At 61.9% G+C, this 16,463-nt stretch overlaps 2 protein-coding genes across 2 annotated transcripts; one reads left to right on the top strand and one right to left on the bottom strand.

Annotated features, from left to right (window-relative positions):
• Positions 1-5,118: 5,118 nt before the first annotated feature.
• Matk (megakaryocyte-associated tyrosine kinase) lies at positions 5,119-10,400 on the top strand. The gene is made up of 13 exons (XM_059252038.1): positions 5,119-5,384; positions 5,555-5,614; positions 6,323-6,436; positions 6,530-6,645; positions 6,732-6,951; positions 7,185-7,278; positions 8,273-8,338; positions 8,956-9,055; positions 9,164-9,248; positions 9,328-9,401; positions 9,494-9,689; positions 9,968-10,054; positions 10,145-10,400. Exons 1-13 carry the CDS (start codon positions 5,160-5,162, stop codon positions 10,382-10,384), a joined length of 1,677 nt encoding a protein of 558 aa, XP_059108021.1. The 5' UTR covers positions 5,119-5,159; the 3' UTR covers positions 10,385-10,400.
• A 2,278-nt stretch (positions 10,401-12,678) lies between these two features.
• Mrpl54 (mitochondrial ribosomal protein L54) lies at positions 12,679-15,116 on the bottom strand. Its single transcript, XM_059252045.1, has 3 exons — positions 14,950-15,116; positions 13,651-13,816; positions 12,679-13,082 (listed from the first exon to the last, which is right to left on the bottom strand). The coding sequence occupies exons 1-3, from the start codon at positions 15,065-15,067 to the stop codon at positions 12,950-12,952; spliced, it is 417 nt and encodes a 138-aa protein (XP_059108028.1). The 5' UTR covers positions 15,068-15,116; the 3' UTR covers positions 12,679-12,949.
• Between the last annotated feature and the right edge of the window lie 1,347 nt (positions 15,117-16,463).

Genomic DNA, 16,463 nt, shown 5'->3' with positions numbered 1-16,463 from the left:
GCTTTAAAGACTAACTCGCACATGGCACAGCGCCTGGAGTCTGTAGAATCATCCAGAACTTGGCCAGAATGGGAATAAAGCAGATCTGCCTGTGTGCGTGTGGCCTTCGTGTCCATCACTCGGGGGTGGGGGTGGGGGTGCGGGTGCCCACAGGCCTCAGTCTCCCCACACCAAGCTGCGTCATGAGCGTGGGCGGAGCTCCAGCCCCCGCCCCCCAGCAGTTCCGTGGCTACCCCCTGCACAGCCCCACACAGATGCATGCCAGCTCCGGGCCTGAGGAGGTCCTGGTCAGGAGCACTCTGCTTGGGCTTCCTGGAGGAGGCGCCCTGGAGCACGGGGAGACACTCAGGCCCCAGGCCTTGGGAAAGCCTGCCTTCCAGTTTCCTTCTCCCCAGCGCCCCCTCCCAGTGGAACTCCGAAGCTCAGCCTCCATCACAGTCGTCCTCCCTCCCAGCCTCCACCCCTGCCCAGCGTCTATACCAGAAAGTCCAGTAGGGACACGGGGTCACCGCGGACGGGAAAGTGCCCGCTGCGGGCTGGGTCTAGGTGGCCGGGCACACATGGGTAACCAAATGAGAAGGCGTCTTCCTGGTGGCGCCCAGAGCCCGCGGCTCTGGCTGGTTAAGGGGGACAGTGCTTCACAGTTAGGCGGGCTCACGGGTGGGGAGGGCTGGTGGCCGCGACCTTGGTGGCCAGGTTCAGTGACAGGAGAGGACCACGCCCCACGGCTCTGCACTGAGCCCCTCCACCAAGCCCACCCGTGTCTCCGCGGGAAGGCAGATGAGTCCACACCAGGTGACAAAGAGTTAAGTCGGACCCGCCTAGCAACCCCAAACCACGAAGCTTCCGCGACTGCGAAATCCAGCATTTGGTGAGTTCAGTCCAGATGGAGTCCCGTCTGGGCCGGGCAGCTCCCTGAAGCCGCCAAGAGCCGCAGCAACTGACCCTCCCGCCCCGAGTCCTGTCCCCGCGGGGCAGGGGACCCCGCAGCAGGCCAGCCGAGGGCCAAGGGCACAAGGGGACCCCAGACAAGGCAGGAAACCGAGCGCCGGGGCGGTGACGGAGAGCTGGACCCGGGCTGCGGATGCAGAGGAGCGTTGCTAGGAGACAAGGTGAGTGTGGGCGGATGACGCACGCGTGTGGGCGGGACCGTGGCCCAGGCAGGAGGGGTCGGGAAGACCCGCGTGCGCAAGGTCACTCACTGCTGACCGCGGGAAAGGCGGTGACCACCGAGGCTGGCAGTAAGAGCCAGCCAGAGGACGGGTGCTCCTCAGGACGGGGAACGCAGCACACACACCCCCGGCCTCCCCCACCCCGTGTTCACTGACACTTTGAAAATAAAATGCCGCGAAGGAGACAACAAAGACTTTTCCAAGGAACGAATGGGACACTTGATGTGGTCCAGCCACTCGCTGGAATATTATACAGCCACGAAGGGCATTCTGGCCAGTGCTCCAACGCAGGCGGCCCTTGAGGACATGATGCCCAGTGACCTCACACCACAGGGTTGGTGTCATCAGACCCACAGAGACAGGAAGTGGTTCGGCCAGGGCCCTGGGCAGGGGAGGGGACGCAGTCAGTGTGGGATGGGGCAGTTTAACTCTGGAGACAAGGTAGCAGCTGCAGCGAGAGTGAGAGCCGCGCCGCGGGCCTGAGACGGTAAAATGGTGACTTTTATGTCACAGGCATTTGTGAAGATTTTGTAACGGAGCTGGATGTGGTGGGGCGCACACCTTTAACCCCAGCACTCGGGAGGCAGAGCCAGGCGGATCTCTGTGAGTTCGAGGCCAGCCTGGGCTACACAGAGAAACCTTGTCTCGAAAACCCAAAGTGTGTGCGTGTGCGGTGTGCGTGTGCGGTGTGCGTGTGCGGTGTGCGGTGTGTGGTGTGTGTGTGCGGTGTGCGTGCGCGGTGTGTGTGTGCGGTGTGCGTGTGCGGGGTGCGTGTGCGGGGGTGTGTGTGCGGTGTGCGTGTGCGGGGTGTGTGTGCGGGGTGTTGTGCGGTGTGTGTGTGTGTGCGGTGTGCGTGTGCGGTGTGTGTGCGGTGTGTGTGCGGTGTGTGTGCGGTGTGGGGCGGCCTCACTCTCTGGGTCCTCACTCCTACTCCACGTCCTGATTTTTTGACACTCAGTGGGGTGGGGGGCTGTGAGCGCATTTCGATCCCCGTTTTTCTTCCACAGACATGACAGGAAGCGACTCCTCTCTCCAGTCCTCGTGGGCTTTGTATAGTATGACCCGGAGTGCTGGGCCAGCCTGGGCTACACAGTGAAGCCCTGTCTCAAAACCTAAAAAGAGGGTGGAGGGCCACAGCGCCTGGGTCCCGAAGAGAGCGAGGGTTATTTTCCCGCAGGAAGCCTTGTCCTTCCCTGCATCCGGGAGTCCCCTAGCAGGAGAAGCACCAAGCAGCTAAATTTAAAGGCATGCTAATTGGGGCAGGAGGATCCGGCCAGGCTGCAGGCTGCAAGGGAGCGATCTCCATGGAAACTGAGACGCTTGGGTGTCCCCAGAGCCTTGATTGATGGCAGTGAGTCCCAGGGCCTCAGTTTCCCCATCTGCAAGGTGGGCACGATGCCCGCTCCCTGCACAGGGAAGCAAATGGCTCCTGATACTGCAGAAAGAAACAGCTTTATAAAAATCCATGTGGAGAGCCAGGCGTGGTGGAGAGAGCCGGGCGTGGTGCACACACCTGTCTTCCAGCACTCAGGATGCTGAGGCAGGAGCATGACAAGTTCTAGGCTTGCCTGGGCTGAGTGAAACTGTCTTAAAGAGAAGTGTTAGGACATTTCATATTTGTTCTTTAGACAGAGTCTCATGTAGCCACCCCGGGTTTCTGAGGCTGACCTTGAACTCTTGACCATCCTGCCTCAGTCTCTCCATTGCTGGGATGACAGGCGCACAGCACCATACTGGTGCTGGGTAGAGCCCAGGGCTTCATGCACATGGGGCGAGTGCTGTGCCCACTGAGCCCAGCCCCTGCGGCCCCATCAGGAGCATTGCTTAGCACGCTCATGTCCCACATCAGGTGTCCAGAAGCTTCACCGGGCAGGACGTGGTCAGCAGTGCGGAGTCTGGGTAAGAACTTCCTGGCAGCGGGGTTTCCTCGGCTCCTTTTGTGACTCCATTTCAGGCGGCTGTAATGGCTTAACAATGAAAATGCGTCCTTCACGTCCCTGGAGTGATAGCCCCAGGCCCCCAATGAGGGGGTAACCACACCTCAGACGCCCCCACCCAGCTCCGCCAAGACCTCAGTGCACAGAGACACTGTTTATGGGGTTTGTTTTACGCAGTGCCCTCCGTATCCTGACCTTTCCATCCTCCTGCCTCAGCCTCCCCAAAAGCTTGGAATTGCAGGTGCGCACCCCCAACCCTCAGGGACAGTGTCATTTTAACATGTAAGCTTTTCAGACTTTTTTTTTTTTTTTTTTTTTTTTTTTTTTGCAACAGGATCTCTGGTAGCCCAGGCTGGCCTCACGTTATCTCTGTAGCTGAGGCTGACCTTAACTCCTTTCCCCTGCTGCTTCAACTCCCCCAGTCCGGGATGACTGGCCTGTGACTCATCCACGGTGTGCCGCCCACTGAGCCCCCCAGTCCCCGTTCTGGGTCTTTGCTAACTGTAGGTACCAGAATAAACATCTGGACAAAGTTCACTGGGCAGAGCAACAGCGCGCGGCCTGCTGAGGCCTCGGGTGTCCAGCCTGGGCTCTGACTGCTTTGTAGGCAGGGCATGAAGGGCGCATCGGTGGCGCCTGTGCAGGTCGGGTCAGATCCGATCCGGGAGCAGCTGGTTACGGGAACTCTCGGGCCACCATGGCACCAGTGGGGCCGCTCCCGCAGTGTGGGAGCTGCGTGCGTGGCAGCAGGGAGGAACGGGGCTGGCCGGCTGGTTCCTGTGACTCAGACGAGTCGTGTCGTGTCGAGTCCTCAGCAATAGGGTCAGTCTAGAACAGAAGTGGGTTTGCAGTGGACCTCCCTGGCCAAGGATTCCTAAGTGGGTACCCACACCTGCTGGGGACTTGTGATTACCGACCTGTGGCTTCCGGAAGTGCCACGTCCGTCAGTGCAAGGCACTTCTGTCCAAACTTGTCCTCCACTACTGAGCTCCTCCCGCTCTCTGTGTAGCCCAGGCTGGCCTTGAACTCACAGAGATCCGCCTGCCTCAGCCTCCAGGGTGCTGGGAGAGCATTTGAGGGCCCCGCAGCACGGTGTGCCTGGCGCTCTGAAAGTACTTGTATGGGTGTGGGTCAGGCTCACAGCGCAGCCTGGAGTGGAGGCCGAGGCCGGGAGGCCAGGACTGCAGCGCCGAGGCCTCTCTACTTGCCTTCATCACCTCCCCAAACCGGGAGCTCCTTCCCACTCCTTGCGCTTGCGCGTGCGCGAGCCATTCCGCGCTCCCAGCCTTCCTGGGGTGGGCGACGGAAGGCCGGGGCTCAGCGGGGATGCGGAGGGCACCGGGCACCCAGCACCTGGCACCCAGCATCCCGCTTGGGCTGCGCAGGAGGCGGAGCGGGAGGCGGCGGCAGCGCAGCCCGCAGTGCGGCCGGCGCTAGGACCCGCGGGGGCTCCGAGCCGGGTCCCCTCCATCCTCGCCCCAAAATGAGGAAGCGGAGCAAGTTGCTCCGAGTTGAGCCTTGGGGCACACTACCCGCTGGCGGGGACCCTCCCGGGGTCGCGCCCTGAGCAGGTGAGCGCGTGCGCGCGGATGGAGAGGGGACGCCCCCCAAAATGATCCTGGACCCTGGGGCGTCAGGTGCCACCGCTGGATATTTTTTTTTCTGGGTGCGGCGTGCGCGTCTCTGAGTGCGCGCGCCCCGGTGGTCACTGCAGGGCCCGTTTGCGCCTCAGGCACACGCACAGGTGCCCGCGTCTAGCCAGCCCCCGTGTCGCGCACACGCTGGTGGCCGGGTGGCACCTGTACCCAGATGCACGTGCGTCTCCGCCTGCGCGCAGCTGCCCTGCAAACCCCGCTGAGCCCGAGGCCAGAAGCGTACCCCAGTCTCCCGCCCTGACCCTGCCAGTCACCAGCTGGGGACCTTGGCAGCCACTGCCCTGCAGTGTCCGCGCTGGGATGATGTGGGTCCTTCCATATGCTTCCTTGGTGACCCCTGATGACCTGAGGAGCGGCGTAGGAGCCAGGCTCCACCCAGGGTCAGATTCCCAGGAATGACCTTGAGTCACCGCCCCTGGCCACGGCCCAGAAAAGAGGAAGCCGCAGGCCCAGCTCCTGGCATTGTCCTCCCCACACACAGCCCTGGCTGCCACCAAAGCCATTGGATTCCTGCACTTCTGCCTCTGGGCCTCAGTTTCCCTTCCCAAGCAATGGCAGGACGAGGCTCCGGGGTCTCCCGGCTGGCCTTTGATGGCTGGGAGTCTAAGGACTTCCCTCGGGTAAAGATAACTTCCCAAAGCCAAGGGCTGCAGAGGGGATCACGACCTAAGCCACCTGAGGGATGTTGAGGGGGCTCTTTGCCTCCTGGTGCCGCCTCCACCCAGCCAGGCCCAGAGGAAGGAACCGGACCTGGGGACATCCCCCAAGCATGACACTGCCTCCTCCACAGGTGAGCCCTCGCTTCCTCCGAGCCTGGCACCCCTCGCCTGCTGCAGCTAGGATGCCAACCGTGAGTGTGGGGCCCCGAGTCACCAGACCTTCCTCAGCTGTCCCCGTGGGAGGGGGGGGTGCATCCCGAGGCACGCTCCCAACCCTGAAAGTCCCCAGGGACTGGGCCAGACTGGCCCCCCAGGCCTCTACGTGTGGCTGTGATTCTGTGCGCTCTCTCTCTGTCTCTCTGTCTCTGTCCCTCTGTCTGTCTCTGTCTCTGTCTCTGTCTCTGTCTCTGTCTCTGTCTCTCTCTCTCTCTCTCTCTCTCTCTAACACGATTCCTTTCCATCCTCACCCCCCTTTTTTTCTCTATATTAGGCACCCCCAGGGTTTTATTTTTTATTTTATTTTGCTTTTGAGACAGGGTCTCACTGTATAAATGTGCCTGGGCTTGGAACTCACTCTGTAGCCCAGGCTGGCCTCAAACTCACAGAGATCCACCTGCCTCTGCCTCCCAAGTTCTAGGATTACAGGTGTGGGCCTTCACACCCAGCGTCATTTTTTAGCTTTTGAGAGAAGTCTCACTGTAGCCCAGGCTGGCCTTTAGCTGGTCTGTCATCCTCCTGTCTCAGCTGCCTGAGTGCTAGGCTGCAAGCCGGGTCTTCGCCATTCCCTTGTCCTGTCCTCTGCTCCACCAGCCCCCAGTTTCTCTCAGGTCTCCCTGTCCCTCCCAATTCCCACTTCTCCCTCCTGTCCCTGACATCCCCCTGCCTCTGTCTTTCCCCAGCGGCGCTGGGCCCCTGGGACCCAATGTATGACCAAGTGTGAGAACTCGCGCCCCAAGCCGGGTGAGCTGGCCTTCCGCAAGGGTGACATGGTGACCATCTTGGAGGCCTGTGAGGTGAGGGGGAGCCGAAGGGTAGTTGGGGTGCACTTAGGGGTGCCAGGACAGACACCCACCGGCTCCTCCCCCCTCCCCGCCCTCCCTGTGCAGGACAAGAGCTGGTACCGCGCCAAGCACCATGGCAGCGGGCAGGAGGGGCTGCTGGCGGCCGCCGCGCTGCGGCAGCGGGAGGCCCTCTCTGCAGACCCCAAGCTCAGTCTCATGCCGTGAGTGGCGCCCTGGTCGGATGGGTGGCATCAGGGTGCCCGCCGCCCCTGCCCCACGCTGTATCCTGTCCCCACGGGTTCCGCAGATGGTTCCACGGCAAGATCTCCGGCCAGGAAGCTGTGCAGCAGCTGCAGCCGCCGGAGGACGGGTTGTTCCTCGTGCGGGAATCGGCCCGTCACCCCGGAGACTACGTCCTGTGCGTCAGTTTCGGCCGAGATGTCATCCACTACCGCGTCCTGCATCGAGATGGCCACCTCACCATCGACGAGGCCGTGTGCTTCTGTAATCTGATGGACATGGTGGAGGTGACCCGTGGGGAACGGCTGCAGCGGGAGGGGTGGACAGATGGAGGGGGGTCTCCAGAATTGGGGTCACCTCTCCGGGGAGCCCCACGTTGACACCCACCGCCCCTCACCTTCCATCCTGCACCCACTGTTGCCATGGAAACCCGTTCACCTTTGGTGCCTGGGGGATTCTGCTCACCCCACGGAGGAGATTGTGGGGGAGACCAGAGGCTCATGGCTGCCGGTCCCCACAGCATTACACCAAGGACAAGGGGGCCATCTGCACCAAGCTGGTGAAGCCAAAGAGGAAACAGGGCGCCAAGTCAGCCGAGGAGGAGCTTGCAAAGGGTATGATAGCCTCCCGGGAGAGCGCACCTCATACACACCGGCCCAGACTCGGCCTCCCACCCACCCCGGCCTCCCACCCCGGCCTCCCACCTCCCACCTCCCACCCCGGCCTCCCACCCCTCCCACCTCCCACCCCTCCCACCTCCCACCCCGGCCTCCCACCTCCCACCCCGGCCTCCCACCTCCCACCCCGGCCTCCCACCTCCCACCCCGGCCTCCCACCTCCCACCCCGGCCTCCCACCTCCCACCCCGGCCTCCCACCTCCCACCCCGGCCTCCCACCTCCCACCTCCCACCTCCCACCCCGGCCTCCCACCTCCCACCCCGGCCTCCCACCTCCCACCCCGGCCTCCCACCTCCCTCCCCGGCCTCCCTCCCCGGCCTCCCACCCCGGCCTCCCACCTCCCACCTCCCACCCCGGCCTCCCACCTCCCACCTCCCACCCCGGCCTCCCACCTCCCACCCCAGCCTCCCACCACCCACCTCCCACCCCAGCCTCAATCTCTCATCCTCAAGCCCCCGCCTTGGCTTGGTTAAGCCCCTGAGGCTTCCAAGCCCGACTGTCACATGTCTCCTGTGGGGTCTGGAGTCCCAGAGACAAGCCCACGATGGACCAAGGTGTCTGTCCTGCTTGGCTCTTCAGACTCGTGGCTTAGAAAGCTTTTGGGGGGAAAGGAGGAGGGCTTTGAGAAGCAGCTGAAGGGTATGTGTGGAGAGCAAGAGCCTGCTAGAGACAAGATCAGAAATAGTCCAGAACCTGCGTGGCTCTCCATATCTCCGTGTGTCCCTGGGAGATCAGTGGCTGAAGTCTGGGGAACCGGGTGGGACTGAATTCTGATCATCCCCTTGGGGCAGCCTGTGGTTTGACCTGGAGTGGGGCGTCCGCATGCAGCCTTGGGACAACTGCTGCGGTGGGCGCATGCTTAGGTGTGCACATCTGGATGCAAGCTGGGTGGGAGGCTCCTGTGCCCTCTGACTGGTCTCGTTCCCGCAGCGGGCTGGCTACTCGACCTGCATCACCTGACTCTGGGAGCCCAGATCGGAGAGGGGGAGTTCGGAGGTGAGGAGGGGGCGCAGAAGGCGCTCCTCCCTTCTGGACAGTGCAGGACGGGTGCGGGTCGTCAGGTGCCCGGCGGCAGCCCACCCCATCTCCCGGACCTTCCTGGGCGCTCTACTCAGGACCCCTTCCCTGTGTGCGCTTGTCCTGGAACTTAGAGCAGAGGACAGTGAAGCGACTCACACCGAGCGCTGTCCGTCCTGAGCACCCGGAAACTATGCAAACACGGGCAGGACTGTGGGCTTCTTCGTGGAACAGAAATTTGAATTCTGAATAATGGGACAGCCATTGTATTTGCATTAATTGTTTATTTCTTCTTTTGGGACCAGGGATGGAACAAGGCCTCCTGAATTTAGAGCCAAGTCTCTATTCAGGCCACGCCCCTAGTCCCTCACTGGGGGATTCTAGGCGGGGCTCCACCCTGACCACGCCCCCAGCCCCCTCACTGGGGATTCTAGGCGGGGCTCCACCTGACCACGCCCCCAGCCCCTCACTGGGGATTCTAGGCGGGGCTCCACCCTGACCACGCCCCCAGCCCCTCACTGGGGGAGTCTAGGCGGGGATGTCAGCAGGTCTGTTTGTGGGTCTTGTTGGGTCCTGAGCTGTGTCCCCCTCCACAGCCGTCCTGCAGGGTGAGTACCTGGGGCAGAAGGTGGCCGTGAAGAATATCAAGTGTGATGTGACAGCCCAGGCCTTCCTGGATGAGACGGCTGTGATGACGTGAGTGGCCGGGTGGGACTGGGCCCCAGGGCCGGGGTCCCGGGTGTGTACTCACTTCCCGCCACCCCCATCTGTCTGCCCCCCAACCTCCCCCTCCCCCCTCCCCAGAAAGCTACAGCACAGAAACCTGGTACGACTCCTGGGCGTGATCCTGCACCACGGCTTGTACATTGTCATGGAGCACGTGAGCAAGGTGTGCGGGGTGGTGGGTGGGTGGATGGACGGGGTGGCCCAACAGCCTGGAGACCCCCAGGTCCCTCCCCCCCAAACAGGGCAACCTGGTGAACTTCCTGCGCACGCGGGGCCGCGCCCTCGTGAGCACGTCTCAGCTCCTGCACTTTTCTCTGTAAGTGACATTCCTTCCGGGAAGGTAGGTCCCAAAGTTGAAGGGGAAACTGAGGTCTGACTGCGGGGTGACCGGGACTTGTCTGTCCCTAGGCATGTTGCTGAGGGTATGGAGTACCTAGAGAGCAAGAAGCTGGTACACCGGGACCTGGCTGCTCGCAACATCCTGGTCTCTGAGGACCTGGTGGCCAAGGTCAGTGACTTTGGCCTAGCCAAGGCTGAGCGGAAGGGGCTGGACTCAAGCCGGCTGCCAGTCAAGTGGTCGGCGCCTGAGGCTCTCAAGAATGGGGTGAGCAGCGTTCCACCCCCCTCTGGGGTTTTGGGGTTCCTCAGAGGGAGGATGATGTTGTGACTGTGCTGTGTGACCCTACATACATCCCTTGACCTCTCTGAGCTTCCAGGGAAAATGGCTGCCTCTCCAGTGAGCCCAGGCCCCCATTCCTCCTGGCACTTCCTCAGATCTCTGAAGCAGTCATGGGCTTAGTATGGGGAGGGGGGGGGAGTAGCCTGGGACTGTGTCCAGGGAGGCCACAGGGACCCTGCTCACCCTGACCTCGGCCCCCACAGCGGTTTTCCAGCAAATCGGACGTCTGGAGTTTTGGGGTGCTGCTGTGGGAAGTCTTCTCATACGGAAGAGCTCCATACCCCAAGATGGTGAGCAGCGCCCTGGGGAGGGGCGGCCCGTGCGTCCTGTGCTGCAGACCCCCCCCCCCCCCACGCATGCTGCATGCCCTGTGTCTGCAGTCGCTGAAGGAGGTTTCAGAGGCCGTGGAGAAGGGTTACCGCATGGAGCCCCCCGACGGCTGCCCGGGACCTGTGCACACCCTCATGGGCAGCTGCTGGGAGGCAGAGCCTGCGCGCAGACCGCCCTTCCGCAAAATAGCAGAGAAGCTGGGCCGTGAGCTCCGCAGCGTGGGCGCCGCGGCTCCCCTTGGGGGACAGGAAGCTGAGGGCTCAGCTCTCCCACGGAGCCAGGAACCCTGACCCCTGAAGCAAGAGGGCCCAGGTGCGGGGTCACAGGGCCAGGATGGGCCAGTGCGCGGGCTCCGCAGCCCCTGGAAACCCCACACCCAGGGCCCCCATAAAGAGCGATTGGAAGGACTTCATACATTTGTCTCTGTGACATCCATGTGTCTGCCCCCCCCCCACCCCCCGCTACCCGCGCTTCTTTGGGCCATCGGAGATCTACGCAGCCAGCTCCCTGCATTCAGTTGTGGCGACCTCGCCCTGTCCCCACGGTCCTGAGCCTGCGGCGGGATTATTGATGCCCCTCTACCTGCACAGGCCGACTCTCCTTGCCTGCAGCACCTGCCTTACCAGCCCGTGTACACGAGCCTCTGGGGAACAGCCAGGCTGGGGACCCACTAGTCATCAGCCCCCAGGGCCCCGCCTCCTCCTGCCGGGAAGGGAGCCTGAGCCACGGTGCCCATTTATAGAGGCGCCCAAAGGGTCACCCCCGTGTGTGAGGAGGAGCGCCAAGCTAGGTGTTCAGATCCCACCCCATCTCAGGGTGTGGGGTGAATGAACGGGATGTCCATGTCACAGACGGGACAGAGGTGCCAGGTGCAGGTCTCCAGAGGCCTGAGAGAAAGTGGCAGCGTGCAGGGGGGACCCAGACTTTCTGGATCCCAGGCCATGGTGGTTTTCTTCCATGGAATCCCAGACGCCAAAGCAGAGCCAAGCAGGGAGTCAGAGGCTATGACAGTAACATCGAGAGCAGACAGGATGCTGTCTACCTTCACATCCACCTACCGGACCCATCCCTGACACAGCCATCCACTCACGCACCTCCAGACCACACATCCACCATGCATGCCTCCATCTCTCCACCCACCTGCTCTTCTACTCATCCACCCACCCACCCATCCATCCATCCATCCATCCACCCATCCATCCATCCACCCATCCATCCATCATCCATCCACCCATCCATCCACCCATCCATCATCCACCCATCCATCATCCATCCACCCATCCATCATCCATCCACCCATCCATCCACCCATCCATCATCCATCCATCCACCCATCCATCCATCCATCCATCATCCACCCAACCATCCATCCATCATCCATCATCCACCCAACCATCCATCCAACCACACACAGCCACATACCCCGCTACTCATCCACTCAACCCATAGATCGCTCATCCATTCACAAAGCTAACCCACTCACCCACCCACCCCTCCCTCCATCCATCCATCTACCCACCCCACCCCCCTCCATCGGCTCATCTACACGTGCGGCACATGGCCACACTGGGAGCTGAGACACAAGATTTCTCTTAAACTCGGTGGTTATCTTCATGTCCTGTAAGGAGAGCCAGGGAGTGTGTGCTGTGGCCCAGGCTGGGGTTGCCACGTCACCAGTTTGGCCAACATTGTCCAGCGTGGAAGGAGGTGCACGTGGTCCAGGCAGAGGGCACAGCCTGTGTGAAGGCCCTGGCCAGGCCGTGTCCCCAGCGGTGGAGGCCATGCAGCTGTGGCTGCGGGCCGGGCGGCAGGGGGGAGGAATCGGGTGCACCAGCCCACTTCTACTGTAACTCTGGCAGGTGCTGGAGAGCCTCAGGGGGCCACAGGTATTTGGGGTAAGATGGCCGTGTCCTAGCCCCTCTGCCCACTGGGCATCACGAGGGCTGCTGCCAAGAAGGGGCTCCACAGACTTCTGCTGTATGGACAGGGCCCCGAATCCCTCCAGTGAGGCCCAGCGGGACACCAGGACCGCCCAATGGGCCCACGGCCCTGAAAACGGAGCTGTTCTCGTCACGTTGGTGTCTGGGCCCACTGCCCTGCCCAGGCATTTTCCAGCACTCTCACCCCTTCTCTTGGGTCAGCTGGACGTAGAGCTATCTGGGAAGGCGAGAGGAACCACGTGCCCACATCAGGTGGCTCATGACCCAGGTGGCAAAGACGGGTCCGGCCCTGGGGTCCCAAGAGGGACAAGTGAGCCACACCCACATCCCAGATGGAGGGGACGGGCAGTCAGTCCTGTGCCCAGCTCCCTTCGGGGAGCCCGGATGTGCAGCCGGCCAGGGGCCGATGCCACCCCCTTCTCCAATCGCCCCCCACCGGAGGGCGCCAGACCAGGTCACACACAGACCTTATTGTTGAAGAACCCAGGCTTAGCTTTGCCTGAAGGCCTGGAGGGCCAGGGCCAGCCCGCCTGCTCAAGATGAGGTGTCCTAGACAGAGCCCACAGGCACTGTGGGGCAGAGGCGGCCAGGCCGCGGCATGTCCAAGCGCCCTCCTAGGTGTGACCTCCCAGGGCAGCAATGTGTCCATCGCCACAGGTGCCTTTATTCATTTATTTTTGTATCTGTTTATTTAGTGTGCACGCGTGTGCGTGTGCGTGTGTGTCTGTGCACATGGCCTGCACTCGCCAAGGTGCACATGTGGAGGTGGACAGTTTACAGGATCAGTTCCCTCCTTCCTCCATCAGAGTTCGGGGATTGAACTCAGGTCTTCAAGCTGGGTGGCAAGCACCTTTCCCCGCCGAGCCCTCTCGCTGGCCGGCCGGGCACCTTCCCGTGAGATGCCCCCTCCTCACACTACAGCTTCTTGTTCCTGCTCAGTCGGTTGTGGCGCCAGATGTTCTGTTTGCGCAGCAGTCGCCAGTACTCATGGGACTCGGGTTCCAGCTCCTCCAGCTTTTTTGGGGGACCCAAGTTCATCTGGAACAGCCTGGGGGAGGGTCAGAACTGCATGCCGCCTCACAGCTCTGGGGTGTGGAGTGTCGAGCTGGGGCTTTGAACCCGCCCTAGTTCTGGCTCTCAATGACAGGGAACAAAACTGAGGGACCAGGCTGTCCCACCCCACTGCCCGCCCCCTCTGTCCCCACCACAAGCCCCTCCCTCCTGCCCAGAACAGGCTCTGTCCTGCTCCAGGCTCTCTGCACAGGCCACACCTTCTACCTATCCTGGCTCCAGTGCTGGCCGGCCTGCAGCCCGCTGTCCCTGCCTCTCCCGGTGTCCAGGAGTGCGGCCCCACCACACACACCTGCTCAGCTAACCGGTTCCCAGCTCCCTCCAGGAAGGAGACACTTCGGCTCTTGGGCGACCTTCTGGGTCCCTGGGACCAGGTCTGGATGTCCAGGGACCAGCCATAAATCTGTCACCACCCCTGCCCCCGCAGCTCCCGGGACCAGGGCGGGTGAGGCCAGCAGGCCCCGCGGTGGCCCAGGAGCTGTCCTTGAGTACTGTGTCCCCGCAGGCCAGCTGGCCGGGTGGAGATGAGGTGCAGCCACACTTACCACTCGGGGTACTCGGAGTCCGGCTTCAGGGCCACGTCCTGGCCTTCTTTGTAGATGTTGACGCCCATGGCGTGCGTGGTTAGCTGGACAGGGTCTGTGCACACCTCGGGGTCCTTCAGGGCCTCAGGGGCCACGCTGCCCTTGGCGCCTTTGGTGCCCTTCATGACTGCAGGGTGGAGCTCAGGTCACGTCAGCCCGCCCAGCCCTGCCCCTGCGCCCCCTCGGTGAGGCCTCCGGGCTCCAGCACCCCCAGACACCCCCATGTAAAACGGGGTCCCTTGTTTTATGGCACAACCCCTCCCTGCCCCAAGACTGCGGCCTAAAGGTCCAGCAGTCACCACTTCATGGTGGCACTTGCCAGTCACCTCAGAGTTCTGGAGCTGAGGCCGGGGGATCATAAGACCTTGTCTCAAAAGCATAAAAAACTGACTAGTGAGATGGCTCAGCGGCTCTAGGCCGGCCTGGAATACACGCATACACGACAAAACTAAAGAACAAAAAATACTTTATTATTTTTCGAGACAGGATGTCACTATGCAGCCCTCCTGGAACAACATCAAAAGAAAACTTCTGTTTTTTTGTTTTTTTTGAGACAGGGTTTCTCTGTGCAGCCCTGGCTGTCCTGGATCTCACTCTGTAGCCCAGGCTGGCCTCGAACTCACAGAGATCCCCCTGCCTCTGCCTCCCGAGTGCTGGGGTTAAAGGCGTGCACCACCACCGCCCGGCAAAAAAATAAGACGTTAAAAAAAAAAAAATTTTCTCGAGATGTGGTCTTCCTGGCAGGCCCGGGACTCACAGAGATCCCCCTGCCTCTCCGTCCCGAGAGCTGGGATTAAAGATGTGCGCTATCAGGTTTAGCCTCAAAACGTAATTTTTAGGAATTATTATCACGTGGGGGGGGCATAGAGCGTGTGTGGCGTTGGTCATCTCCTCCACGCCTACGTGGGTTCTGGGGATCGAACTCAGGTCCCGGACTTTCGCAGCACGCGCTTTACACAGCGGCAACTTCCCACCCACTTTATTCTATTTATTGGTTTGTTCGTTTATTTTTAATTAAAATAGCAGCAACAACCGAACCGTCGCGGGTGGGTTCGGCGTTCCACGCCGCCCCGGATGCGCGCCTGCGCTCTGAGCGCCGGCGGGGGCGAGCCTCCCCGCGCCCGGTCGCACCGCTCGGCTTCCGTCCCCTGCGCAGCGGCCCCGGAGCCCCGCCTCCCGAGCGGCGCGCCTGCGCACTGCCGGCTCCCTGGCTCCCTGGCTCCCGCCCTGCCCACGTCGGTGCCTCCGGAGCCGCCTCACCTGGCTTCTTGGCGTAGTCCCGTACAAAGAGTGCTCCAGGTCCTCCGGGGAGCGGGAGGGCCTGGGGCCGACGGCCGGCCCACATCCTGGACGCCCCGAGGAGACGGCTGGCCGCCATAACGCTCGCCGGCTCGCACGTGCGTGCTTCCGGGCTACGTCAGCGCTCCAGGGCCGCTTCGGGGCGGTGGCGGCGCCCGCGGGCTTCTGGGAAATGTAGTCTTCTTAGGGCTGGCTGTTGCGTGACTCGTTTGAACTGTAGTTATCACTGGTTCAAAGAACATTTCAAGGAATTCCTGTCCTTAGATCCCGACTACTTAAAATGTCACAATAAGCCGGGCGGTGGTGGCGCACGCCTTCAACCCAGCACTCGGGAGGCAGAGGCAGGAGGATCTCTGTGAGTTCGAGGCCAGCCTGGGCTACAGAGCGAGATCCAGGACAGCCAGGGCTGCATAATAACAATAACAACAACAACAACAGCCGATTGCGGTGGGAGATGGAGCGGGAGAATCAGGATCAGGGTAGCCCTGGCCACACATCAAGTCTGAAAGGCCAGCCTGGGCTACATGGGACCTTGGCTTAAGCATGAGGGTGGCTGAGTGTGGCGAGCTCTCCCTCAATGCCAGCCCTGGGAGGCAGAGCGGGCGGATCCCGAGTTCGAGGCCAGCCTGGGCTGCAGAGAGAGCGGTAATAGAAGAAGAAAGTGGGCTGGCTGGGGCTCCACTCCCAGCGCCCCGCACGTCAAGGCTGGCCGCACTCGGGAGCCTGAGGCAGGAGGATCAGGAGTTCGAGGCCAGCCTAGGCTACGTGAGACTCTGTTTCAAGAAGAGGAAGACTTACTGGAATTTTCCAGGCCCATTAGTACAACCCTAACCCCCGCCCTCCCTCAGTTACGCTTGCGGGCCGCGATGCACAGTGCCGACCCAAGTCTAGACTGCCGCATTATACATCACTGCTGGGACCCAAACCGCAAGTCTGTCGCCTCAGCTCTGCCCGTCCTTCCTCCCAAATCTTCAGATCACGTTCCCTTTAACTGTTTCCCTGCCGGGTTTCTTCCGTTTGCCCACCTCAGCCATTTTCTGCTCTGAAGTGATGCGGAACCCCATCTCAGAATAGAAAAGCCAGTTTGGCCCCTACCAAGGTGCCAAAGTCTCGGGATTCGAACCCGTGGTCGGCTATCCAGGCTGCAACCCTAGAGCACCACCTTGTGGCCGAGCGGCTGCAAGGACTACATTTCCCAGCAGGCCTCGTGAGGGTGCGCACGCGCAGTAGCCCTGGGAGGCGCACAGCCTATGATCCGGATACCAAGCTGGGATCCCGAAGAGTTGCTGAGTGTCCGGGAAGGACTGTCAGGAGGGATCATCCCAGCCCGGCCGGAGACGCAGGTACTGCGGCCCGCGCGGGCCCGGACGGCTCCCGTGGGGCGAACCGAGCCCGGCGCCTGAGTTCCGAGGGACAGTGTCCGAGTTCCAGGGATCACCTTCTGATCCCTGGGAGAGCAGCCGGAGTTCGGGGGC

Source organism: Peromyscus eremicus, unplaced genomic scaffold, assembly GCF_949786415.1.
Source record: "Peromyscus eremicus unplaced genomic scaffold, PerEre_H2_v1 PerEre#2#chr22_unloc_1, whole genome shotgun sequence".
NCBI classification, from domain to species: domain Eukaryota; kingdom Metazoa; phylum Chordata; class Mammalia; order Rodentia; family Cricetidae; genus Peromyscus; species Peromyscus eremicus.
Note: the sequence above shows the minus strand (reverse complement) of the source record. Positions and strands in the feature narration are given on the sequence as shown.